We start from the raw sequence: 27,301 nt of genomic DNA on the forward strand, positions 1-27,301 counted from the left end.
CAGACGGAGGCTCAGAGAGGCCCAGTAAGGAAGCTGAACCTCTGTCTCCATTCAAAAGGAAGGCATGAGGAGGAAGAAGAAAAGGTGTGGCAAACTACGATGTTGGGAAAGTCATTTGGGGCTTGAGTTGACTAGGAAACCACGTGGGACAAGCAGAGAGAACACCACTTGAGCTATGAAGGCTGGGAATCATTTGTATCATTTATTGCTATTTCTCTGGAACCTGGAACAGGGCCTGAAACACAGAGGTGTGCAAAAAGTAATTCTAAATGAAGGACAGAGTGACTCGGGAGGCATGAGAGGGCACCCAGAGCCTGTCCTGGGTGACAGTGGGGAAGGAATGTTGGATTTTAAGTCCACTTTTCAGAAGCCACTGACCAGGTGCTTGGACATTGAATCTCTTTTTTTAATCTAGCATCCTAGCATGTCCTACTGGGCCACTGTGACTCAGCATCGACCTGCCGGCCGTGAGTCTGTGAATCTTTCAGGGAGACCACCGGACCTTTCTCCTGGCACGGAGCAGTGGCGCTGAGCCATGCAGGATGAGTGGAGCACAGGCGTGCTCAGGACACAATGGCAGGCTCCAACTGCTCTCGGGCCCACAATGATAGCTCTGTGGGGGTGGCAGCAAAAACACCCCCAAATCTATTCTCTAAGGAGGCCCCTTGTCACGTAGTCATGAGGAAGGGGAGCAAGGCTCCCCAGGCAGTGGCAGCTGAGCCAGAAGGGTGGGTGGCCCCGGCAGAGGAGGGGATGCAGGAAAGCAGGCCTGGAGTGGCCAAGTTGGGGTGGGGAGCGGAGCCCAGATGTCAGTGCCAGGCTAGGACGTGTATGTGACACCCTAGAGCAAACAGGGGTGCTAGGGCTTCTCAGCAGGCCTGTGATTTCATCAGAAGTGGCTGCACTGCGGAGGGGGCTTGGAGCATCTGGGGCTGAGACCGGTTAGGGGGATGCCGAAACCCTGTAGATGGGATGCTCCGGGGGCAGTGCTACAGCATCCTCTGCCTTTGCTCCCAAGACTCCTTCCCTGTCCCTTCCTGGCTCGGCTCCCTCAGTGGTCCAGGGAGCAAGCATGTCCCTCCTCGTCCCACAGCATCCCCATGGTGGCCACAGCCCCAGCAGTACTCCACCACCCCACCCCCCGCCCAGGGGCAACATCAGGAGAGACAGGAGGAGTGGGCCTGCTGCCAGAAGCCTAGCTCACCCCCAGGCCCAGGAGGCCCATCCTCACACAGCCCAGGCCCTTTGCTCTTCATGGGCTGGCTTGTCTTGGGAGGCATGGCCCCGGGCAGCACTGCTCACATGGTGGTCCCAGGGGCACCTTTTGGCATCCTGGGTCCTCACCAAACGTGCCATGTGGCACAGCAGCAGCCCGGAGGGAGGGGAAGGGCAGCAGGGGCCTGTGGCCGCCCTAACATCTCAACAGCAGGGGGCTGGGACAGGGACTTCGGAGGCCCTCCACCCCTAGGTAGGGATATGCTTGTGAGTGTGGCCTTTGGTGTCTCCAGCCTCAGTGGCAATGGCGGGTCGGGCCAAACGTCCTTGCCGTCCACCTTCCTGGACACCCACCCTCCTTGGGTGGCACTCGTTGCTTCTGGAATTACAAGGGTAACTTCTGCCTCACTTTGTCGGCTGCAGGCTTCAGACTGAAGCGCTGCACCTGCCCACTCACTGCTGTTTGCTGGCAGCCTGGCTCAGAACAGGCACGCCAGGTGCACTGCTTACAGGGACGCTGCAGAGCCAAGGGACTGGGGAGAGGGACCCCTAGATTTCAGAGGTCCTGAGAGTCACGTACAGAAACCTGGCGGTTTGGGTGTTGGTTACCTGTTAGGCTACAAACCACATGGTTGGCAGTTTGAACCTACCAGTTCCTCCAGGAGAGAAAGATGGGGACCCCACAGGGCAGTTCTACTCTGCAAGTCAGAATGTACCGCATGCGTGCGTTTGGGAGTCCCATCTACACCGTTGCAGGCCCAGGAAGTAGCAGCCATGGGCCCTGCCCGGGCTGTCCCCATTCACTAGCTGGTGTGGATCAGGAGATGTGAAAGAGGTCCGAGTCTCCCAGTGCGTATGTAGTTCCTGGAATGTGGGGGGTGTCACAAGGTTCTGGACAGGCTGGAGAAACTCGGAGCCAAAGGAAAGGTAAGCAGGTTCTTTCTGGTGCCCTGATATGCTAATGAGTCCCTGGGTGGCAGGCATGGCTGGGTGCTGGGCCTCTGACCGGAGGGTTGCCGGTGACTCACCCGGAGGGGCCACGGAAGGCCTGGTGGCCCACTTTGGAGCAGTGCCCCTTGAGAAGTTAGCGCATGGCAGCCCTGTTCTGCACGCATTGGGCTGGCTGCCGGGGGAGGGGGGGAGAAGCCACTCAGTGGCAGCAGTGGTAGGGTTCTGGGCGTGCCAGAGCGCACTGCCCCTCTGAGGCCAAGCGACACAGCCTTACCCCACGTGGGCTTGACCTGACCCTGGCGTCGCCCTGTGAAATCATTTGAGGACTTGGCCACCATCCCCAAAGGGCCATCATGAGGGCTCGTGGCACAGGTTCTGGGCAGGGGGAAACAGCTTCCACCTCACCCACCCATATGCACACTGAGGGGGGTGGTGGTAATAAACCCAAGCACTCCCTGGCCCAGTAGAAAAACGGGATAAAAGCAGAACTGCTTGGCTCAAGGTGGGGGGGTCGCGGGCCTGGGGACCCCAAGAGGACATTCCCATCATGCCACTGCCTAGTGGGGGAGGAGCCCAGTTTGAGGCAGAGCAAGATCTGAACCTGGGATAGAAATGAAGAGGCTTCTGGTGCTGCTTTGCTCTGGGCAAGCCATTGATCTTCATCGAGCCTCAGTTTCCCCACGGACACCACGTCTGACAGCCTGAATGCATTCTGGAGGATGACTTGAGCTTTGACTGACGGAGTTTGCGATCATTCAGCCCAAGTGCTAGGCATCCAGGTCCTCAGATCCTAGAGCTCCCTGGCGCTGACTGCTGGGCATCCAGGAGCCAGGCTGACTGGCAGCGCGCCCTGGGGCCCGGCAGGGCATAGCAGAATTCATTAGCCGAGGTGAGTGGCTGCCAGCGCTTGGCTCCCTGGGGAGGGCACGCCCGGTGCAGGATGGATGAGGTGGGGTGGGTGGGCCGGAATTAGCAGTGGGCAGAGCTGGGAGAAGGACCCAGGTCTCCAGACTCCTGCTCTATCTTTAGATCTCCATAGCAACCGTCTCCAGGGCGCGGGAGCTGAAGGCGCTTGCAGAGCAGGCTGGAAGGGGAGGGGCACCTCTTTTGCCAGGGAAAAGGGCTGTGGGCGGGGCTCTCCAGTGGGGAGGGAGGCTCAGGGCAATGCTATGTGTAGTGGTTCCAAACCAGAGGTGATTCTGTGACTCTGGATCAGGTCACAAAAGACAAGCCTTCCTGGGGGCCTAGGCTCGTGGCACTGAAGGGACACAGGACAATGTCTCCTCTCAGAGGCTTCTTTTCCAGCCATTCTTGGAATGCTGACGGCCCCGATTGCGTCACGCAGGCTCCCACGGGGGCACCTAACAGCCCCCTCAGCAGGGCTACAAGAAGCCTCCACCCCTTCTGGTCCTTGGGGCTCAGCCCGGGCAGGCGCCTGAGAGGGAGGCTGGGGCTAGAAGAGGAAGTAGGAGCCCTGGGCCAGCCCTGCCCGCACCAAGCCCCTGGCCATGTCTTTGTTGAACTCTGCTGGGCCACACACCAGGGCATAGGGCTCCCTGCGGCAGGAGCCGACCAGCTCGGCTAGCAGGTCCACGGTCAGGCGGCCAAAGCGCGTCTTGTCCCGGTAACTCCAGGGTAGCTGCTCCGGGGAGTCTTCCTGGGGAGACGAGAAACAGCAGGGATGACTCTCAAGAGGGGCCCGCCAACGGCCTGCCCCTGCTCCTCCCACAGCAAGGTGGTACAGTGGTTAACCACCCAGCTGCTCACAGAGGTCGCTGGTTCGAACCCACCAGCTGCTAGGAAGGAGAAAGTTGTGGCAGTCTGTTTCAGGAAGAATGCCACCCTCTCTGCCAGCTCCGCTCTGCCCTACAGGGTCGCTACGAGTCAGAACCAGCTGGACAGGAATGTACTTGATTTGGCGGGTAGGTGGTCACAGCAGGAGAGGCCCGGGAGGGGGAGGCGCTCAGCGGGAGTAGAAGCCGGGTTCCCCACCCCTCGCCGCTTCCTATTGGCTGCTGTGGCTGTCACTCGGCGAGTGGTTTTCCCCGGGGGAAGGGCTTCAGGAACAGGTCCTGAGCACCCACCCAGCACCACCACCCTGGGGCGCAATTGCTGTCCATTTGCTTTGAGGCCCCGACTCAGTTATTCAATTGACGAGTGTCTGCTGAGTTCTCACTGGGGCAGGTGTTCTAGTCGCGGGGGTCCTGGGAGGCGGGTGCGGAGAGGTGACTGGATCGGGGACACCAGGCCGCCCGGGGTAGCAAATGCCCAGCAGCAGTGCCTTCCCCACCACGGGCCTCGCCCCATGCACGTGAAACAGCTAGGGGATGGTGCGATCTTTTCACGTTGGTAAACTAATGATAACGAAGTGAAAATCATCCTACACCTAAAGGTTTTGCTAGGTTCGTCTGTTTTTAAACATACATTTCAAAGCAGACATAGCAATGGGCATGGGCCTCAAGTAGGCTTGGTTGGAAGAATTCTTAACAAGACACCCATACAGCCCAGCATTCGAATGACAAGCAGGGATGTGGCAGTTTCTACGAAGCCAGGGATCCCGGGGGTTGGGGGAGAGGGAATGGCAAACATGCTTGGCCGCTGAGTGAGAGGCTTGAGGTACGAGGCCACCCAGAAGTGCTGGACCAAAGGCCCGACACCCTGCTCCCAAGAAAAGCCAGCCCCTGCAGACCCTGTGGAGCCCAGTTCCTCTCTTAATGATACCCACGGGCTCAGTGGCACCTGCTGCTTCTAGTCCCCCCGCAGAAAGAGCAGGAAGAGGATGGGGAGAGAGGCACGGGGTCAGAATCCTAGCCATCGAGTGGATTCCAACTCGTGGCTACTCCTGCGGTGGGGTGGGAGGGCAGGGAAGGGTAGAACTACCCCGTGGGGGTTTCAAGGCTGGGACCTCTAGGGCACAGATCACCAGGCCTTTCTTCCAAGGTGCTTCTGGATGGGTCTGAGCTGCCAACCTTTCCGGTTTGCACCAATGCAGCTGAACTTCAGTCAGGCTTTGGGTGGTCTGCTCCTTGCAATGCAGAGCGGGGGGGGGGGGGGTGTGTGATCTAGAAATGCCACCCCAGCCTCCAGGGCCTGCTCACAGCCTGAGGAATGAAACCTCTGGCCCACCCCATCTAACTCCCAAGGCCCAAGGGAGGCAGTGAGGGGAAGGAGCGGCTACCTCTGTGTGATGAACACAAGAGGCCTCTCTTGCTTGCCTGAAGGTGCTCTACCAGTGGTGAGGGTGGGTGGGGCAGTGAGGGGACAAGGGGCCCCTGCCAAGTCTCCATGGGGGAAGGATGTCGCCACCCAGGCTCACCTGGCTGAGCACAAAGAAGGTGCGGACGTTCCAGAAGCGGGCCTGCTCCTGGAGGAAGGGTTTCAGGTAGATGTCCTCAAAGGTCCTGAAGCAGCCGACCAGGGTGACGAAGGTCTCATCATCAGCATTGTCCGTGATGCTCTGCAGGATGGGCACCATGGGTGCCAGGCCCGTGCCTGCAGCCAGCATGAGGAGCTCGCCATACTGGGGATGGGGAGGGGCACAGCACAAGACAGGGTGGGCTGGGACACCCCCGGGGCAGAGGGACTTCACTCAGCCACCCCAGTACCAGGCCTGCTCTTGGGCTGGCTTGGGCCGAGCCCCACAGTCCTTCCTCTGTCCTACCCATCTGTCTCCTGCTGGAAGCTGGTCTTGCTTGTGAAAGACTAAGCTGGGAGAGGTCTGTGTGACAGGAACCATGGCCTTGGGGCTGGTGGGGAGCCTCCCGGTGGAGTATATCTTCTAAGTGGTTTGGTTGCCGCTTTAAGCATCCTACTGGGCTACTTACATACTTCCACTGACAGGGAGTTCCCTCCCTCCCTCCACGGCTGCTTATTCTGTCAGGTCCACCTGCTTACAAGAGAGATGCTCCTCCCCCCACACTGAGGTTGAAGCCAAAGCCTGCCAAAGCCTCACCCACAGCCTGCCATCTAGTTCGCCCTCCGGGCACCTTCATCTGGCCCAGGGCAGCCCTGCAGAGGTTGGTTTGCCCAGCCTTGGGCCCCAAGCCTGTCCTGCTTTAGCTACAATGAGATCATGTACTTAAGTGTCTGGCGTGGACGAGTCATGTGAGAAAGGCCAGTTCCCATTAAGGAGCCCCAATGCCATCAGCCCCTCCTCAATGTCTTGGCTCTAGACCCCTGGGAAGGGCGGCTGGTGGCACCAGTGGTTAAGCACAGGGCTGCTGACTGCAAGGTTGGGTGTTGAGGGGAAAGACCAGGCTCTCTCTCTCTCTCTCTGACTTCGCCAGGCTGGAAACCTAGGAGCAGGCTTGCTCTGCCCTGGAGGGCTGCCCAAGTCAGGACAGGACCCCCTGCAGTGGGCGGGGCTTAGTGGCTCAGCTTCTGGAGGTCGCATGCCTGCCACGGGGGGCCAGAGCTGGGCAGTAGGGCAGTACCTCCCTGGTTCCCGAGAGGGGCACTCTGAGTGCAGCACTGCACCTTGCTGCCTCCGATCCCACCTGCTTAGCTGGGTGACCTGGGCGGTCCTTTTACCTCGCGGCACCAGTAAAGCACCTCCCCCAACAGCAGCACCCATTTCAGAACTGTCGTGAGCATGACGTGAGGCGCTGTGGGTCACGTGCCTGTGCAAGGTCTGAGGTTTTAATAAAACCAGATTCTGGGCCCTCCCTCAGCCCAAGACATCCTCGAGGCAGCGGTGGCTGAGTCGAGTCTCCTGGGCAGGCTCCAGGCCTCGTGCCTGCTACCCTCCCGTTGTTGCTCTCCTCTGGGAAGCCCTCCCTGTGGGACCTTTCCCCTGCATTCTCCCAGCCCACACGTCCTTCTGCCAGCACTGGCCACAGAGTGGTGTTAAACATCTGTCTCCCGCTTCAGACTTCTGTGGACAGAGGCCTCAGGTGGCCGATCTTTGGGGCCCCAGCTTCTTGCATGAGTGCTGATGAGGGTCTCCTGGGTGACACAGCCAGTCCCCAGGACCACCTGGAATGAAGCCAACCCAGAGAGGCAAAACAGGGCCAGGAAGTTGGCAGGGCTCCCCCCACCACCCCCACTCCAGCTTCCTCCGGGGCAAAGCCAGGCCTGCCGGGCATTTCAGCGGCTGACTGTTCATGCCTGAGATGCCACCTCTTTCCTTGCCCCTCACGGCATCCCTGGACGCAGGGAATTTCAAGCAGGGTTCTGTGCCCAGGCGAGCCTTCTCTCTCTGAGCTGCGTATTGAACACGAGGGCCCGCCTCTGCTGGCCTGGCACAAGGAGCTGGGACAGTCACACGGAACTGGAGGTCGAGACCCCTTTCACAGCGTCCGCTGTGGGCACCATGGGGGAAATAAATAGGAGCAAGTCCCGTCTCTGGCCCCAGGGCCTGACTCAGCTCACCCGCAGGGCTGGGCACGGCTCCTGCCAGCACACCGAGGAGGAGTAAGAGGCATGTGACTGCTCACCGTCCCGTGGAGATCCTAATACCTTGACAAATGCCAAGACCAGAGCTGGCACATGGGAGGTGCCACTCCAGCCTTCGATGTGGTTATTGGATGCACATCATCCTGACGCGTGTACGTGTGTGTGCTGATACATGCTGATGTCCCCGTGTAGGCTCGGAGGCGCTAAGACTGGCGCATCTGGGAAGCAGCCTGGCAGGGGTTTCATTTCCTTCCTTTCTGCCTCTCAGTCTCTGCTGGTTTTCTTTTTGGCAATGAACGTGTGCTGCATTTGTAATAAGAAAAAAAACCAATAAAAGCTATTTTTAAGTTAAACAAAAAGAGCAGGGAAGGAGGCATGATTCATTCTTTTCCATTTGTTTTCGTTTTCCTTCGGCTTTCTAATTATAAAGGTAATAGGTGCTTGTGGCGGATAATTTGGAGGAGTCCTGGAAGTACCGTGAAGGAGGGGGAAAAGCCCCCATATTTCTACCATCTAACGCTGCTAGCACCTCATTGCCTTTCCTCCCACATTTCTCTCCTGTGCATTCGAACATGGTTTCTCAATCAATCGCGTCTTCAGGTTCGTACCTAGCATTTGTCGCTTCAGCTTACAGCATAAGCACAGCACATCGTTCCTGAGGATCACTTTCCGATCCGGGATCATGTTTTACCAGGGACTTAGATCCCAGTTGATTGACTGGCCAGCTCCCTGATTGCTGGATACTCAGCTGTCTCCGATTTCATGTTATTAAGTTTTCAATGTGTGCAAGAGTCTGCATTTTGGATTCCTGCCATAGAATGCACTTCCAGGAGTGGAATTCCTAGGCCAAAGGATCCGAGGATTCTTAAGACTCATGGCATATACCAGAGGGCCTCGCCAAGTCTGTGGAACCATGGAATTAAAAGTTAATGGCATTTCCCCAAGAACTGTGGTAAGCCTCCTGTACTGCCAGCTGCTCTCTAAGCAGGCACAGAGGGGTGAGAAATAAGCACTTCTTTCTGAGAGTCAGGGAAGGACTGCAGGTCTCCGTGACAAGGCTGAGCCTCAGGGGTCGGGAAGCAGCAGGTCCGAGGAGCAGGCCATGGGGCAGGCCCAGGGGGTCGTCTCTCTAGTCATGTGGCTGGGCTGGCAAACGGACAAGGTGTTGGGCTGGGGCTGTGTGTGTCAGACAGTGCGTCCTCCTGGTAGCTATAGAATGACCCCGTGTACTGTGCTCCAGAGGGCTTTTGATGACTGAGTTTCCAGAAAGAGGTCACCAGGCCTTTCCTCCCGGGGACATCGGGTGGCATTCACTGCCTATCATTTGGTTAGAGCCAAGCAGGATACCTGTTTCCCCCCCGCCCCAGGGGCCTCCCAGAGGGTATCAAAATCTGTAGCTTCGTGAACTGATAGGACAAAGTGGAACCGCTGCACGGAGTTCCCAAACCTGTCGGTCGAAGCTGTCAGTGTTGGGCGCCAACCAGGCAGTTCCGGCCCACCACAGGGACCCCAGGGCAGGAGAGCGCGGCCCTGCCTGCTCTGTACCAGTCTCACAGCGCTGGCGGCGTCTGGGCCGCTGTGGCTGCCCCTGTGCCAGTCCATGGTGCTGAGGGGTGTCCTCTTCCTCGCTGACCCCTACTTGAGAAACCATGCCGTCTCACCCTCCTCGCTCCTAATGAACATTCTGGCTGTACTTCTTCCAAAGCAGATCTGTGTGGGCTTCTGGTGGTCCACGGCAGGGTTGGCAAACTTTTGAGAAGAGCCGATCCTGTCCCTCACGACAATTTAAACATTATTCGAGAGCTACAAATGTATTTTCACAAACAAATGAAGTCACCAGCGCTGGAATCATACCCGTTCTCATTGTCCCACTGGATTTCGGAGCCCCAACCCGGTCCTCTGCATCTGCAGCTTGCCGACCCGTGGTCCACGGCATGGTCGGTGTTCTTTGCCAATACCACGAGTCAAAGGCACGCACGCTTCGGACTTCCTCAGTCCCTGTCCCGCTCTCACTAGCATTTCGGACCGCAGGGCGGGGCCAGGCACGCGTGGTCCTCAGGTGGCCTCTCTGCTGTCCAATGCGACGCGCGGTCTGACGCCTTGGCTGCTGCCTCCAAAGGCAGCCGAGTAACGAAATCCTTGAGCGCCTCAGCACCGTTTCTCACGCCGCTGCTCACCGGTCTCCTTGTGAGGAATCGGGTTGCTTTCTGTGGCGGTGCAAGCCTTACTGAAGGCTGTGGATTGTGAGCTTCATCCGCAAGTGCTTTCAGTCCCTGCACTTTCCGCAGGCAACGCCTGTCATTTGCATATTGCAGGTTGTTGATGCGTTTTCCTCGGATCTGGGCATCGCTTACTTTATCTCGCCCAGCTTCTCAGACCACTGGCTCAGCACACAGATTGAATAAATACGGGGAAAGGATACAGTCCTGACCTCCACCTTCCCCGAGTGGAGAACTCAGTACCCCTGTTCTGTTCATGCCTCTTGGCCTCTGTACAGGTTCGGCATGAACACAATGGAATCTTCTGCAATTCCCTTTCTTCTCGGTGTTATCTCTAAGTTACTATCCCCATGCGTGCCTTTGCACAGCCAATCGAGCCTATGCAAACATCTCTCCGGGGTTCTCCTTCAGCCCGGACCCGTCTGACCTCTCCATGGTGCGTGGCACCCCTCCTGCTGTGCTGCTCACCAACCGTCCTTTATCTTCAGCACCATTTTACTTGCTGTGATCCATGTGCTGTTGGCTAATTCCCACGTTCTGTTGGATCACCTTTCTTGGAGCAGGCCCAAATGTGGATGTGTCCTCCAGTGTCCTGACCTAGGGGAGTGCTTCCAGGGCTTCATGGGCTTGTGGAGACAGCTCAGCTGGTATCCCGTCAACTCCCGGAGGCTTGGTTTCTGCTAATGCTTTCAGGGCCACGTGCACTTCCCCTTTAACATCTTCCGTTCTGATGGAAGCAAGGGATCCTAACTCCCGGGACTTGAGCCTGGGGTTCTAAGGCCTGGACGCCATGGATGGGCTGGAGCGTGGACAGGCAGCTTTGTTCACGGGTGCCTAGTCCACCTCCTCCTGTGCCCAACCCCAGGGATGCACTTGGGACTGGGTTTGTGGTCGGGAAGAATGACACGGGGAGGTTCTGGGCCCAAAACATAAAGCGGCCGTCTGGGCAGGTGAGCCAGTAGGGTCTCGTACTGACCTGGTTTGGTTTATAGACGAAGTCTCCAAACGGGCCCCTCCAGAAAGCCGTGTCTCCTGCTCTCCAGGACTCCACGAGCCGAGACATCAGGCCCGTCCGGTAGCACTGTAAGCACACAGCGGGAGGCCTCAGTGGGGCCGGCACGTGCTGCCACGGCAAACCCCAGCAGCCACTCCGTGGACCCTGCCTGCTTGCTGCTCGGGGCTGTGCACGCGCGACCTGGGCGGCTGGGCTCCCATGGCTTAGGTGAGGCTGATGTTTCCCCAGAAGGGGCTGGGATGGAAACCTACAGGTTAACCACAGAGGTCGCTAACACACATGCCTGCCGGAGCCAGGCAGGCAGAGGCACTCAGCCTAACCGCGTGATGAGTGTTGTCTTAGACGGTTAGTGTTCATTAACACCCAGTCTCAGAGACACGATCAGGGCCAGTGACAAACCCCACCCCACCCAACCCCCCGCCACTGAGTCAATTCCAACTCATAGCGACCTTCTACGGGGTTTCCGAGACTATCAATCTCACAGGAACGGGAAACTTCATCGGTCTCCCTAGGAGTGGCCAGGGGTTTGAACAGCCAGCCTGCGGTTAGCAGGCTAGTGCGTGCCCCACGGCGAAACCAGGGCTCTTTGGGAGTGATAGGACCTGCGGCAAACTGCCAAGTTAGTGCTGCCTCTGAAGGGGAAGCCAGCTCACAGTTCCAGCCTGCAGGCCGACGTCACCAGATCTGCCGTGTCCCCTTACATGTAACAGTCCCAGTTCCGAAATGTCACCAGCTGATTCAGATACTGAAACTGTCACTGGAGGCCCTGGGAAACGCAAAAGATTAAGCAGTTGGCTGCTACTTGAGAGGCGGGAGGTTTGAATTCACCCAGGTGGGCCTCAGAAGAAAAGCCTATACATCTGCTTCTAAAAGCTCACAGGCACGGAGACCCCGGCGAAGCAGCTCTGCTCTGAACATGGCCCTCCTAAGAGTCGGTACCAACCCAGTGGCAGCTAGCTCGGTGGTTAAGGGCAGAATGAGATCTGTGTGTGAGCTAGCCTGGACCATCTCCTGGGTGGTTGGAAAAACAAAGGTTGTAGAAAGCATTCCTTGATGGGAGCCAGGCGAGGGCCATCTCCAGTTCCTGGGTCCCTACCTATTCCGGGCCAGGCACCAGGCAGGGCGGAAGGGGGGCGTTAGACCATAAACTCCATGAGGGCAGCCAGTACCTAGACCAGGGGAAGGACTTGATCAATGTGGGTGAACTGACTGATTCACTAAGACTCATCCCCCAAGGAGAAGGGCAGGGTTCTTCTCCCACGGAGCGTGGCAGTGTAAGTGCCAGGACACACTTGTTAGAGACGCAATTTCTGTTCTTCCAAGTGGGAGCATACGAGGGGGAACCCCCCCAAAACTGATTTTTTTCCAAAGATATGTATTTGAATTTATTTTACAAAACAACCTTATCGTCTTCAAAGTACTGCCCCTTACACTGAATACACTTGTCAAATCTGCGATTCCATTCTGGGAAACATTTTTCAAACTCATCTGTTTGGATGGCTAACAGCACCCCCTCGTTTTTTTCTTCACCTCTCCCACACCCTCAAATCACTGTCCTCTCATGTCCCTCTGCATTTGCAGAAACAAAAAGAAGTCACATGGAGTGAGGTCAGGAGCGTAAGGTGCGTGGGAAAAGAGGCATGCTGTTTTTTGCCAAAAACTGGTGCACTGGGATGGCTGTGTGAGCAGGTGCATTGTTGTGGTGGCAAAACCAGTCCCCCATCTGCCACAGATCAGGCCTTTTGGGTCCCACACTGTCACTCCATCTTCTCAGAACCTCTAAATAGAAATCTTGAAGAATAGTCTGACCTGGAGGGACAAGCTCCAAATGCACTACACCTTGACATTTTTGTCAGTTCGGGAGTTGACAGACGCCCAGAAAAATCGACATCTCACCTTTTTTGAAAAGAGAAAACCACTTGTACACTTGAGTTTTTCCCATAGCGCTGTCCTAGTGAGCTGTGTTCAATAGTTTCTTCACCATTTTACCCCGAGCAGGAAACAAAGTTCCACAGCTGCGTGCTGTTACCTTAAATTGGCCATCACAAAAAAAGTGGTTCGCATGAAACTGCTTTCACGAAAAACTCTGTGACCAGAGAGAACCTTCCCAGGAGAAGGCCCTGGGTGCACTGTCTCAGAGCCAGCTGCAGCCGCTCACCTAGCAGGAGAAATGCAGGCAGCGAAAGCTCCACCCTGACCAGAGCAACCCCATGGTTGTTGCTGTTGTTGGGTACCTCTTGTATTTCCCAGGGGGCCTTGCGATGATGGAATCAGGCTGCTTTTAGTTGCTTTACTTCTGACTTTGATTTGGGTGTGAGTCTCCAGAGCAGATCGGTTTCCCATCCCACAGGCATGCACATGCTGTTTCCTGGGATTGACTGCAATCGTGGTGTAACAGCACTTTTCCCACATCCTCCCAGTGCTCGCTGGCTCTGTTCTTCATTCTTCCATCTCTTTATCTCCTCCTGCCTCCTGGGCTCTGTCCTTGTAAGTGATGCCCTTCCATCTCTCGGGTGTTACTGGTGACCCTATAGGCCCACCCACCGCTGGCTGCAAGTTGAGCCCCAGGGGTGGGTGAGCCCCAATCCAGACCTGGAGAGTGACTGAGCACCAGACTCGAAGGAGCCCTGTCATCCCTATCAGACCAGGAAGACTGTCTTTTGACTGTTTCTATCATTTTAAGTTTTGCTCCACATCTTCCCCGCTATCCAGGCCCTTCCACTGGAATCCCTTCCACGGGAATCCCTTCCACGGGAATCCCTTCCACGGGAATCCCTTCCACGGGAATCCCTTCCACGGGAATCCCTTCCACGGGAATCCCTTCCACGGGAATCCCTTCCACGGGAATCCCTTCCACGGGAATCCCTTCCACGGGAATCCCTTCCACGGGAATCCCTTCCACGGGAATCCCTTCCACGGGAATCCCTTCCACGGGAATCCCTTCCACGGGAATCCCTTCCACGGGAATGCCTGATTTGTGGCAGATGGGGGACTGGGTTTGCCAACACAGCAATGCACCAGCTCACGCCGCCATCTCCGTGCGCCAGTTTTTAGCGAAAACCAGCCTGCCCCTCGAGAACCGGGTACCCTCAAGTTCTGTGTTCAGGGTCGGGAGACTGAGGCTCAAGGGGTCCATTCGTTCTTTGAAGGAATTCTTCCCAGATGTCTTGTGTTCCTTCACGTTTCTGTGCTCTGGACAGAGAAGGACTGGCGTCTGCGCCTGGAATAAGCACGCACAAGCTTTGAAGACCCCTGTTGGCTATCATTTCATCGAGTTTTGTGAGATCCAGTCTCACATCAGATGGGTCCCGAGGGATGGTTGTATCATTGAAGGGAAGAAATTAAGAGACAGACAAAAGTTCTGGGGTGTTCACCTCCACCATGGTTTTAGGAACCAGGTCTGAGCATTCTCACATCCCCTTAGGTACTCTCGGGCATGCAAGCCCTCTGCGGACAGCTTACCACACAGGTAATTAAGTGGGCTGTACCTTAACCCTAAAGGTCCCTGAGGTCATTTGAGGAGTAACCTCACTCCAGTGCTGGGAGCAGGTAAGGGGGAAGGAGTGACAGGCCCCTGAGCAGGGAGAGCAGGAGCAACATGACTGCTCCTAACGATAGATGCCGGCTAGATAGTATTCAGCCATGTGATGATGAGAGGTAACTTCGAGGCGGCACTATTGGGGAGGATATTGTGGGAATCGATCTTAGTTATGAGAATGTGATTGGGACTCATCTCCAACCCACAAGGGCAAATGCCTCCCTCCACCCAGAGTCCTGGCCTGCCAGGTTTCTTAACATATGAGAATAAATAATTTGCCCGCATACACTCTCTGCCTGGTCCCCTGTTCCCCACATCTGTAACATGGGAGGGGGGTGGTCATGTGGTCTGCTGGGCTATGGCTTGGGCACCTGGGACGTTGGGATGAGGTCACCAGACTCCAGAGCCAGACGCAGCACCTGCAGTCCGCAGGTACCTGAGAACCACGGTGTCTCCTGCCGTTCCACACAGGGCAAGCCTAGAAGCCCACACCGGTCCCGCTTCCCAATCTGCAAAGACATTTCTGGCTCTTCCCAGCCAGCGGCTTAGGGGTAATTAAGCAGCTCCCTAAAGGGAGGCTTCTCAGTAAACGGAGGAGAACATCAGCCTTGCGGGCAGGAGAGGCCCCTCGGCCTGTGGCGTGTCTCCGGGCTTATCCCTCCCGCAGAGCACACCCAGACAAGCAGCGGGAGGGGGGGGGGGAGCAGGCCATTTGGAGAGGATTTGCAAAATCTCCCAGACAAACAGTTGCGTGGAGAAGGGATCCCATCCAAGCTTATTTATGTGTGAGGGATAACCGCAACCTCTGCCGGCAGCCAGAAAAGGCGGGAGCTGGAGGCAGCGCGGGGAGGGGTGGGGTGTAGAGGGTGTGTGTGTAGGGGGGCCCTCTGGGGCACTCCTACCAGCAGCACTTCTTTCTAGCTGTGGAGTCTGGGGTCCTCCTGGGTTCTCGGTCTACTGCTCGGTGGCATGGGACTCCTAATTCCTGGTCCACAAGGGGGATACAGAAAGAATGTGAAGGCTATTCTTACATGGGGGTGTTGGGTCCCCTTTGGGGAGCGATGATGCAGACTCGCACAGGCTCCCGCCACGCTCTTCCCAGAAGACGGATGGCTAGTGCCACCCAGCAATGGACACCTTGTGTAGCACCGCCCACGGGGCAGGTCAAGTGTAGGGAACTGCTTTTGCGCCCCCGTGGGTCACTCCAGTGGCCACCCATACACGGGGGTGGGAGGGGGGTCACCCGCTTTGGGAAGCACTTATCTGGAACCACGTATTAGGTTGACCCACATACACTGCTGATTTCGTGTCCATCAGAGGATCGGCAATCCCACGGCATGGCAATCCAATGACTGTCTCCACCTCAGTGGCCCTCCACGACTTCCCCTACACCTGCTGCCTACTCCCAAGGGCTCAAAGGGGGTTAGACACTCGACTGCTAACCAGGAGGTCAGGCTTTCGAACCTACCAGCAGCTCCCCAGCAGTCTACTTCTGTCAAGAGCACAACCTTGGAGGCGCGGTGGGGCAGTTCCACCTGGTCCCAGAGGGCCGCTCTCTGATGTCAAGCTCATCTGTCCGTCAACTCTGGCCTCCAGCCACTTCAGACCTGGGGCCTCCCTGAGAGCCCTTCTTGCCTCGGGTTACCCGCCCCTGGGCCTGGAGCACTATTCCCTGACACGCACCCTTCAAGGGCCAGCTCAATGACCCTGCCCTCCCACTTCTTCCTCAGAGGCAAAGACCAGTCCTCCCTGTGCCACCCGATTCGCTCACTCGCATCCCGCCCCCTGGGCATGGTGAACTGGGCTGAACACTGCCCGCCCCGCCCCCCTAAAACCCGTGTCTCTGGGAACCTCCGGATTGACCCCATTTGGAAGCATGATGACTGCCAATGCCACTAGTTAGGATGAAGTCATACTGACCTCGGATGGCCTCTGACCCCAACGACTGGGGGCCTTAAAAGAAGAGGCCCACAGGGGGATTCTGTGGTCACTCTGGGGCCTGAGGCAGACTCTGGAGTGATGAAGCTATAAGCCAAGGCCCGCTGGGGACAGCTGGGGCTGCCCTAACAAGTGACCACAGAGCGGGTGACGTCAGACAGTAGAAATGTATTCCCCCCAGTCCAGAATCAGGTGTCAGAGGCCGGGTCCCCTGTGCAGACTCTAGGAGGGAAATGCCCATGTCATTCTGGTGGCCCCTGGTATTGCCTCCTCTGTCCACAGCGTCCAGTCCTGGACTGCCCACCTGACCTCTGTGGGCTCATCGCCGGGCCCCAGCCCAGCACAAGAGATGAGGTGCTTGGGCCCCTGTCCCTGAACTTCAATGGGTAAAAGGTGGGTCATGGTGCCTTCACCGTCCTGTCTGTTCCTTGTCAGGGGTGGGCCCTGCAGTGGTGGTCTAGCAGGCCCCCGTCTGAGGGAAGAGGAGCCGGGGAGGGTCTCCCTCACCACCCTGCCGCACCTGCACACCAGCCTCCTCCCATGCAGACACTGGCTTTGTACACCAGTGCGAACTGCCTTGCCCCAAGCAAATGGGCAAACGGGGCGCAGGTCCCTGGCATCTCGGTGCGTCCTCAGGTGGGTCAGCTCACCTTAATTAAAACTTCAAAGTATCCTTGTGCATTGGCAGGGCTGATGGGCGTATACGCTCGCTGAACTTCTACGCCACCCGCTGTCCCTCTGGAAAAAGGAAAGCACAGACTCAGCTGGCTGGCCAGCCGTGCCGCAAACCCTCACCGCGTTCCTTCTCTGCCCCGGCTTGGTGACAGCAGCAGTGGGGCCCGCTGCTCCTCTGGGGTCCTGAGCCAGCTGCCCGGGGTCATGCAGACACCAAATGGCAACCCAGGGCCCGCTGCCACCGCTGCCCGCATGTACCGTAGGATGAGGTGCTGGCCAGGCCGCAGGCTCAGCTGGCTGTTCCTGGGCAGCGCGAAGCGGGCCAGGTAGGTGTCCTCGGTGACTTTGTCCACGGTGCTGATGCTGAAGGCCAGGAAGTCCTCTGGATTCAAGCCGGAAGGGCAGCTCTGTAACAGCAGTAGGGCCGTCAGGCCCAGGGCCGGGATCCGGGACGTCCGGGCACCCACCCCTCCCACTGAGTGGCTGGCAGCACTAGGAGCATTTTCTCTGCAACAGAGCCCAGCCCCATCGTCACTCCTCTCATGGGCTGGCCTGAGGGTGCCAGGCACGTGACACTGAGCTGGCCCTGGACAAAGAGCCGGCGCCACAGCTGGACCCTTGGGGCCTCGGGTCCCAGCCTCAGTGGACCTCAAATATGAGCGGTGCTGTCTTTGCTCCATCCTTCCCAACGCCCTGCTGCCTCCTGCCTCTGGGTGCTTCCTTGCTCAAGCTCGGTGCTCCACCCAGAACACACTTTCGAGTCTCTGTCAGTCTCGGCCACCCGGCCCAGCTGCTCAGCTCCACATGGACAGAATTTTGAAAGTGATGGGGCCTACGGGTGCTCTAAGTGGCCAGCTGAGGCCCAAGGGCCAAGGCTTACTTGTCCAGGGCCACATGGGCGCAGGGACTCAAATATGGTGCTTCTAAGGTGGAGCCCAGCACCTTTACTGCCCCACCCACCTACACCACCTCCAGGGAGCCTTCTCTGAATGCCAGGCCTCATGGGTTCTGCTCTCCTGTAAATGCCCAAACCCAATTCGCTTCTGAGACCCGTGCTACTCAGGGCTGGGCACTGAGTGCTGCTGAGGCCCAAATCTTATAGCCCCAACTCCCCGGGGCAGTGTCTCCAACACCACAGCCTGGTCTTCATGACACCTGCACCCCCACCTCCCACCCAAGGTCAGGGCTACCTCTTCATCACCACCAGGGCCGACAGGCGCCTGGCTAAGCTGCCAAGGGGAGTTGGGCTTAGCCCCAGCCCGGCTGTCGTCCACTTGTGTGGTCTTAGGCTGTCATTTGACTCTCTGGGCCACTCATCCTGGGTAACCTTTATAAAATTCAAATGGCTTAAAAATTTTAAATTCTTCTATTATTATTACTTTATGAAAAGAAAGAAAATATATTAGTAGAAACATGCAGTTCTTTATGAAAATAATAAAAACCCTGTAATATCACTACATTTTCCTTTTACATATACTGGGTGGAACAGCTATTTACTGAGTACCTACTATGTGCCAGATGCATTACAGCTTCATCTTATGAAATCCTCAAAGCCACCGACCAAATACTAACCATCTCAATATCCCCCTTTTCAGATGAGAAAACTGAGAATTGGCATGCCCGGGATCCCACCCTGAACTGGCTGGCCTGGGCCCACAGCGGGGCCTCTCGGTGACTCGGGCCTTTCTCTCAGGTGGTGCTCATCGCGCTGGGCTCGGGAGTCAGATTGCTCGCCTTCACGCCCGGCTCCTGCACTCCCTAGCTGTACGGCCGTGGGCAAGTCGCTCTTCGACTTGCATTTCCTCTTGGATGGGATGAGTGCCCACCCCACAGGCTTCTGGGAGGATCGAATGAGTTCACGCGGACGCATTAAGTCCAAGAAGTGGGCCTTCAAGGGCAAGTACTCCGAAAGTGTTGTGACAATTATTATCAAACGTATCACCAGCTCAATCCTAGGCGCCCTGGTAGGATAAGCGGTGGGCTGCAAACCACAAGGTCGGTGGTTCAAGCCCACCAGCTGCTCTTCAGGAGAGACATGAGGCTGGCTGTCTACTTCTATAAAGATTTACAGCCCCCGAAGCCCTGGGAGCAGTTCTACTCTGTCCTAGCGGGTTGACCCCATGGGAGTGGGTGGGACCTGAATGGCAAGGTCCTGAGCCACATATTACCGTGGGTCTTACCCCCTTCTAGAAGCTGGGCGTGTTAAAGGCTGGCACCCTGGCGTCTTTGCTTTGCTCCGGGGAGGTCTGGGAGAAGCTCGTTCTCTCACTCCACCGCTGTTCACTGTACACTCGCTCATTGCCTGGGGCGGGTATGTGTATGCGTGTGTGTGTGTGTGTGTGTGTGTGTGTCTAGAGCAGTAAGTCCCCTAGAGCGTCTTCTCTTGGAATCCAGTTTAGCAGGAACAGTCAACAGCAAACAGCAAATTCTAAAGCAGGCATCTAGACAGCAGTGGCTGGTGGTGCTTGGAGAGAAGGGCACAAGGGGGCGGGGGGCAGCCAGGAGCCATGGTTGGTGGCCCGGGGAACCTCTGGGAGAAAGTGAGATCAGAAAACGGTGAACAGGCCTGGCGGGCAGAGGAGGAGGACACCCAGGTTGCCGTGAGTATATTCATTCCTCAGCACTGGCGGACCGAGGCCCCACCCCCACCTCCCAGGGGTATGTAATGGAGACAGTAGCACCCAAAGGGTACCTAGAGGAAGCATGGTGCACCTCTAGGTCAGTTTAGGTCCTACTGGCGGAAAACAAGGGTGACATCAGGTGGCACTGTGGCACTGTTGCCAACAGTGAGCTGCCTGCACATGGCAGGAGCCCTGTCCGCTCCACTGACCAGACGGGACACGGACAATGGAAAGCCCACCCAGAGGCAGGCGACCAGCGTGCGGATTCAAAGCAGGCCGCTGTGTAGCTTCCCTCGCTGTACCATCCAGGGGTGGAAGTGTACGGTCTCTGGCATTCTAAGAGTATAAGGGGCTAACGCTCCCACACGTCGCAGTGAGAGGCTGCCTGGCTTCAGTGAGAGCGTGAAGCCCCGCCCGGGCAGTGCAGAAAGGAGAGAGTCAGTGGGATTGTAGTAGTGGTGGTGGTAATGAGAATAGCACCCCTGCTCACCTAGCCTGTGCCGTGGGCTAGTTTGCTCCGTGGGGAGCCCAGGAGGCTTAGTGGTTATGCATTAGGTTGCTAACTGCACGGTCGGCAGTTCAAAACCACCAGCAGCTCAGTGGGAGAAAGATGAGGCTTTCTACTCCTGTACCGAGCTAGTCTTGGAAACCCACAGGGGCAGTTCTGCCCTGTCCTGTAGGGTCTCTCTGAGTCAGAATTGACTCAATGGCAGTGACATTGGTGTTTCTGGCATCTGCTCCATGCAAGACAGGAGGGTCTCGATCCCTCTCCAATCCCCAGTGCCTCCACATGATCCAGGCGGGTTAATTTAAACGTGTGCCAGGCTCTGTTGGCCAGCCCCAATCCGTAGCTCTGCCTCGCAGAGGAGGGGAAGGGACTGTGCCTGAAGCTGCAGGGCCCAGGTTTGGGATGTGCTGTGCAGTCAGAGGGGGCTTTGCCGAGGAGGTGATGCGGGCGGGTCACCAAGGCCGCAGATCAGCAGCCCTGACCCTTGCTGAGGGAGGGGCAGCCTGTCCTCACCTGGGGCTCCTGCCGGCTCAGCAGGCTCCTGTCCTTGCTGGCCCAGGCCGCCTCCCACCTGGCCAGATCTCGGTGATAGAGGTCGAACACACATGGGGTGCAGCCGCCGCCACAGCACTGGGAGGGCAGGGGCTCCACGGGGCGCAGCTGCAGCCAGGCCTCCTCTTCGTCACTGTCGTCCTCCTCCCTCTCGCCCATGGTCAGTAGGGCCTGGGCAGGACCTGAGGCGGGCACAGGGTGGTCTTCCCAGAGTGGGGCTCAGGCCCAGGCCCTGCTCCCGCACCAGCTGGAAGACAGAAAACATGCAGGTCATGCTCTGGTCCGGGAGCAGCCAGCTGCACTGTGGGTGGGGGCGGCCAGCTGGAGCCGGCTTCCCGGCCTCTGCCTGTGCTCTGACTGATAGGCTATCTCACTGCCTTTTTAACATGCTCACAGTGAAGAACATGTACGGAAAGAAGCACGTATGCTGCTTATGGGCAACGCATCGCTATCCAAGCACATCATGCAGCTAGCGCACGGTCACGGGTACTCAGCGGGTCCCTTCTGATCACAATCCCCTCCCCCTCCACAAGGGAGCCCCAACCCTGACTCCCGTGACAATCAGGTCCTGGCCTTGCTTTATTTCTGTCACCTGTTTTCAACCCCAGCCCAGACCGACCGCTCTCCTCCGTCCATTGTCCCACTTTTATGTGAAGAGAGCCCCACTCCTTAAGCTCTCCTGTCTGCCTTCTTCCACTCAAGGAGCCCTGGTGGCGTAATGGGTATGGACTAGGCTGCTCACTGCAAGGTCAGCGGTTCGAAACCACCAGCTGCTCCTAGGGAGAAAGATAAGGCTTTCTATACTGCCCGTCAAAAGTCCCAGTCTCAGAAACCCACGGGCAGTTCTGACCTACAGAATCAACTCACAGTGACTTGAGTCTCCCTGGGCACTGTTGGTGAGATCCACCTGCCACCTGGTTACATCTTACCTGATCTTTACAACCAGGGAGGTATGGAGGTCCCGATTGACAGATGAAACCAGAGGCTCTGGGGATGCATAGTGACTTACCCATGGCCACCCACTGCCATGAAGCTGATTTCAATTTACGGTACTCTAAATGGGCTTTCCAAATCTGCCCCTCTCTTTGGGAGTACCAGCCTCATTTTTCTCCCACAGAGTAGCTCGTGGGTTCGAACGGCACCCCTTGAAGTTAGCAGTCCAATGCCTCACCCCAGGGCCACTGGGCTCCGTATCCACAGCCACACAGCTCCTAAAGTAGGCACTGGGATTGCACCCCAGGTCATCGCCCTCGGCCCTGGGCTCCTCAAGCACAGGAGAACTGGAGGCGGAGGCTGGAGGTGTGGACGGGCTCTGCTGGAGCAGCTGCAGGAGAGTTCTTTAGAACAAAGGCAGAGGGACCAAGCTGACTAAATGTGGCATTGGGACACAGAGGGGCCAGAGGCACCCAGATCTCTGGCATGGGTCTCTGGGTGTCAGTGGCCTCGAGAGCAGGAGGGTTTGGGGAGGAGGAGGAAGAGGGAAAGTTGAGTCTGAGATGGGCTGCATCTGGCAGGTCCTGGGCACCCAAATGTAGGCTCCAGCTGTCAGTTGGAATGAACAGGTCTAGACCTGGACAATGGAGATCTGGGGAGCTGGCACTGTGGCAGGGAGGGCTGGGGAATGATGGAGAACAGGAACACATGTGCCCCCCACCCAAGCACTCACTGCACTTAGTCCACCACTGGCCATGTACATACACCTCCTCCCCCCATTGAGTGAATTCCCACTCAGAGCAAACCCACAGGGCAGAGCCCAGAAGCAGACTCTTTCTCCCTCAGAACCACTGACGGCTTCAAACCAGTGGCCCTGGTGCCTAGTGGTCAAGGCAGGTGGCCTGGTCAAATAAGGGAGGGACTCTGGGTAACGCACCATCCTTCACTGTTCGGAAACAACATGCCTGTGTGCATTTCTTCTCATGGAGACTGTCAACTCTGGTTGTCTTGGGTTTTTAAAAAGCAATGTTCATCGACTATTGTTTTAAAATAGGTGCCCTCTAAGAGAAGAAAGGTGTCCTACACGCTCCTCACCTTGGATTTATATCACTTGTTGTTCCCTTGTCCTTGGGTTTGTTAACACCCACTTCCCTTTCCCTGCCTCTCCCTCTCCTGTGTCCCCACCCCACAACCTGGTTGTTTTCTCCTCCAGATTGTTTATTCCACCTATCTTATCCAGATAGACAAGCAGAGACAATAATAAGCACAAAAACAAGACAGAGCAAAACCAAACAACAAAAGAAAACAAAACAACAGCAACAACCCAACGACAAAAGGAAAAAAGAAATCCTATAAATAGTTCCAGATCTGTTTGTTGACCTTTAGGAGTGTTTTCCAGTCTGGTCAGATGGGGTGCCATACCCTGACCCCATAGTCTAATTTTGGTATCCCCCCGGGGACTTCATTGCTTTGCTCCCTTTGCTGTTCTGATATACACCCTTAGTGTTTCACCCTGTGTGGTGGGGTCAGATTGGGCACAATTCCCACACTGTCTCCAGTGTTGTCCCCATAGCACTATGGGTCAGTGAGGGATGTCATGTCTTGTGGTGTAGCCAGTCCTATGGTCCTCTCTGTGCATTGGCTGCTCTGAGCAGGAATATCATCCTTGGGGCTCCGTGGGCCAGGATGTGTTCCACTCTCTCTCCTCTCTTCATTTGCTCCTGTGTTCTCTGATCAGATGCACCCCCTCCCTGAGCTGTAGCTTCAGTGCTGTCCTCTGAAGCAATGGCAAGGGGGTGTAGGAGGCCTGATGGGCCTTGATCAAGGGCAATGCAACTGACTGAAATTACTGAAACTCGAATGAAGGCCGAACATGATAGTAGGACAGAAGGAAAGTAAAGGGAAATATAGCAAAAACTAGGAGGTCAATTGGCATTTATAGAAGTCTAAATACAGGTATTTACATATGTAAATATATTTATAGATAACAATAGGGTAATAGATCTCTGTACATATATTTATGTTAAGTATTAAGGTAGCAGACAGACATGGGGCCTCTCTATTCAATTACTCCCTCAACACAAGAACACTTTGTTTTAATAACCTGGCATTCTGTGATGCTCACCTTCCCGACACCATCGCTGAAAACAAAATGGGTGCCTAAGCAAAGGTGGTGAAGAAATCTGATGGTGCCCAGCAGGGGTCTTAAAGGCTTGACGATAAACAAGCAGCCTTGTAGCTGAGAAGCAACAATGTCCACATGGAAGAAGCACACCAACCTGTGTGATCATGAGGTGACGATGGTATCAGGTATCAAGCATTAAAGACCCAGAATAAAAAATCTTATCAATGTGACAGAGGGGAAGTATGGAGTGGAGACAATTGGACTTCCCCTTACAGAAGGGTCACAAGGAAGAGAAGAGCCAGTCAGGGTGCAGTGTAGCACTGATGAAACATATAACTTTCCTCTAGTTCTTTAATGCTTCCTCCTTCCTACTATCATGACCCCAATTCTACCTTACAAATCCAGCAAGACCTGAGCGTGTATGTGGGTGAAATGTACAAGGCTAGAAACACAGGGAATCCAGGACAGATAAACCCCTCAAGACCGATAATGAGAGAGAGTAGCAATCCCAGGAGGGAAAGGGGAAGGTGGGGGGAGGAAGGGGGAACCGATCACAATGACCTATATATAACCTCCTCCCAGGGGGTCAGGCAACAGAAAAGTGGGTGAAGGGAGACAATGGTCAGTGTAAGACATGGCAAAATAATAATAACTTATAAATTATCAAGGGTTCATGAAGGAGGGAAGGTCGGGGAGGGAGGGGAAAAATGAGGAGCCCATACTAGGGGCTCCAGTAGAAAGAAAATGTTTTGAAACTGATGGTAGCAACAATTGTACAAATGTGCCTGACACAATATATGGATGAATGTATTGTGATAAGAGTTGTATGAGCCCCCAATAAAATGATTTAAAAACAAAAAGAAAAGAAAGGAACCCTAGTGGCATAGTGGTTACAGGTTTGTCTGCTAACCTCAAGGTCAGCAGTTCAAATCCACCAGCCCTTCTGTCCTTGGGAGGAGGAGGCTTTGCACTCCTGTAAAGATCTGCAGCAGCGATTCTCCACCTTCCTAATGCCGCGACCCTTTCATACAGTTCCTCATGTTGTTTGACCCCCCCCCCCACCATGAAATTATTTTCATTGCTACTTCGTAACTGTCATTTTGCTACTGTTATGAATTGTAATGTAAATGTCTGACATGCAGGATGTATTTTCATTGTTACAAAGTGAACATAATTAAAGCATAGTGATTCGTCACAAAAACAATATGTAATTATATATTGTGAAATATTTATTTCTGACAAATAAATTAACTTTTTTATGAAGCATGGTGTAGCCTGGGTAACAGTCTCAATATGACAACAGTAAAGTATATTGCTACAGTTTGTGACAGTATGCTTCCAAAGCATTTGAAATAAGTGTTTTCCGATGGTCTTAGGCGACCCATGTAAAAGGGTTATTCGACCCCCAAAGGGGTCCCGACCCACAGGTTGAGAGCCACTGAGTCACAGTCTCAAAAACCTGCGGGGCAGTTCTATTCCGTCCTACAGGGTCACTGTGAGTAAGAACTGACCCACTGGCTGTGAGGTTTTGTTTGTTCGTTTTTATAGGAAAGGAGGCAGGGAAAGTAGCTTGATTCCAAGGCTGCAGCGCCAACAGTCTAGAAGACAGATGGGTAAGGAAGAGGGAGATGACCGACTGTGGGGGAATGAAGTCTGGCCCGCCCTCTGAGATGTGCTCTGCTCCCCGGAAACGGCTATACTGTGTAAGCGTTATTTTGATCCCTCTTGGTCTGAAATGTACATTCTCCACATTTTCATAAGGCCACTTCCTCTGGTGTTTGGGGAGTGGGTCATGCCAGTCATGTTTTTTAACTTGTGGTAAAATATGCGCCACACAGGGCTTGTCATTTTAGCCCCATCTCTATACAATCATGACCAACCCAGACAGAGAGCAGGAAGCCCCATGCCTTTCCCCTCTCCGCCCCACACAGCCTCCAGTCGCCTCTCCATGGACCGGCCACTTCCAGAGAGCCCGTGGGGGCAGCCGCACAGGATGGGGGTCCTGCTGTGCCTGCCTGCACTCAGCATGTTGCCCTCCAGGCTCCTCCTTTTGGCCCACAAAACATAGGGTGCTAACACCCATTCCTGCCATGACTGCATCGCATTCTGGAGTACAGCTGCTGGTGGACACAGCTCGGGTCTCCAGCCGTGACTTTTACAGTCCTGGGTCATGCCCTCTGTCAGGCTCCATTTTTCAGTCTGAGAGGCACAATCTTTAGGTCAGCTGCTGTGCCCTCTGCCTGACACCCTCCCCACCCCTCAGGCTTCGGCTTAAAGCTCACCTCCCCCAGAAGGCCTCTCCGAACCTTCCCCTTCTCATTGTCTACCATGCACGCTGTTTGTTGCTAGCAGGTATTCACTCACTGAACCTGTATTTACTGAAGGCCTGTGTGCTGGGACGCTGCTGGGGCCCTGGGTGCAGCAGCGAGCAAACAGAAACCCCTGCCCTGAAGGCGCTCACATTAGAGTCTGAGAGAGTACTCCACAAGGTGAAAGTGGGAAACCTATTGTATGTCAGTGCAAATGGGTAGAGTAAGATAACTCGGGAAAAGGAACAGAACGTGTGGTACATTGCAATGGGTGGTGTTGTGGGTTAGGTATTGGTTGGCAGTTCAAACTCACCAGCTTCCCTGTGGGAGAAAGATGAGGCTGTCTGCTTCCATAAAGATTTGGTCTTAGCAAAATAATGATTTATAAGTTATCAAGGGTTCATGGGGGAGGGGGAACCAGGGAGGGAGGGAGAGAAATGAGGAGTTGATGCCAGGGGCTTAAGTGGAGAGCAAATGTTTTGAGAATGATGAGGGCAATGAATGCACAAATGTGCTTTACACAATTGATGTCTGTATAGATCGTGATGCGTTGTAAGAGTCCCTAATAAAATGATTTAAAAAAAGATTTGGTCTTAGAAACCCTGTACAGGGTCCCTCTAAGGCAGAATGCACTCCGAGACAGGGGATAGGTGTGTTAACTAGGAGCTCTGGTGCCCCTGGGCATGAGGAGTCCGGTAAGAACTGGGAGGTTGACAGGGCAAGTTCACCCGGCTGCTCCGAGGGAGAAAAAACGAGGTTTCCTGCTCTGTTAGTAAGAGCTGCAGAAACCAAATCTTAATCCAAAGAAGCAGTTCAATTTTAGTTGTTTTTTTTAAAGGAGCAACTTCATTGCGGCCACCCACTGTGACGGCGCAATTCAGATCCATCCCTCAGACACTTGCTGCCTGCCTGGGGCCAGGGGTTCCGAGAGGAGTGCGGCTCTCTATGGGAGAAAGCCTCATCTTTCTCCCGAGGATCCGCTGGTGGTATCGAACTGCTTACCTTGTGGTTAGTTTACCGTGTAATCACCACTCCACCAGGGCTCCGGTCTAGCCCCCACCGTCTGCCTCCCAGGGTTGTGGTGTGTGCTCTTGCTTAGAAAAGTCTAGCCCTAACTTGACAGCGATGTGTAAGTGCCTTGCCCAAGCTCCCACTGCTTGTAAGCGGCCCGGGACCGTCTAAAATTTAGACTCCAAATTCGGCTACGAATTCCCGGGGCCCGACAGCCGCCACTCACCCGGCAAGCCAACGCTGCTCCTCTCCAGGGTCCTGCAGGCTCCGCCCCCGCGGGGGGCGGGGAGCACGTAG

The 27,301-nt window shown here is 55.6% G+C and overlaps 1 protein-coding gene across 1 annotated transcript; it reads right to left on the bottom strand.

Moving 5' to 3' along the window:
* Positions 1-193: 193 nt before the first annotated feature.
* CYB5RL (cytochrome b5 reductase like) lies at positions 194-27,284 on the bottom strand. The gene is made up of 7 exons (XM_075556550.1): positions 27,231-27,284; positions 20,588-20,873; positions 17,204-17,352; positions 16,921-17,008; positions 10,756-10,860; positions 5,483-5,686; positions 194-3,823 (listed from the first exon to the last, which is right to left on the bottom strand). The coding sequence occupies exons 2-7, from the start codon at positions 20,783-20,785 to the stop codon at positions 3,620-3,622; spliced, it is 948 nt and encodes a 315-aa protein (XP_075412665.1). The 5' UTR covers positions 20,786-20,873; positions 27,231-27,284; the 3' UTR covers positions 194-3,619.
* Between the last annotated feature and the right edge of the window lie 17 nt (positions 27,285-27,301).

The sequence above is a fragment of the Tenrec ecaudatus genome, chromosome 1, assembly GCF_050624435.1.
Source record: "Tenrec ecaudatus isolate mTenEca1 chromosome 1, mTenEca1.hap1, whole genome shotgun sequence".
Lineage (NCBI taxonomy): Eukaryota > Metazoa > Chordata > Mammalia > Afrosoricida > Tenrecidae > Tenrec > Tenrec ecaudatus.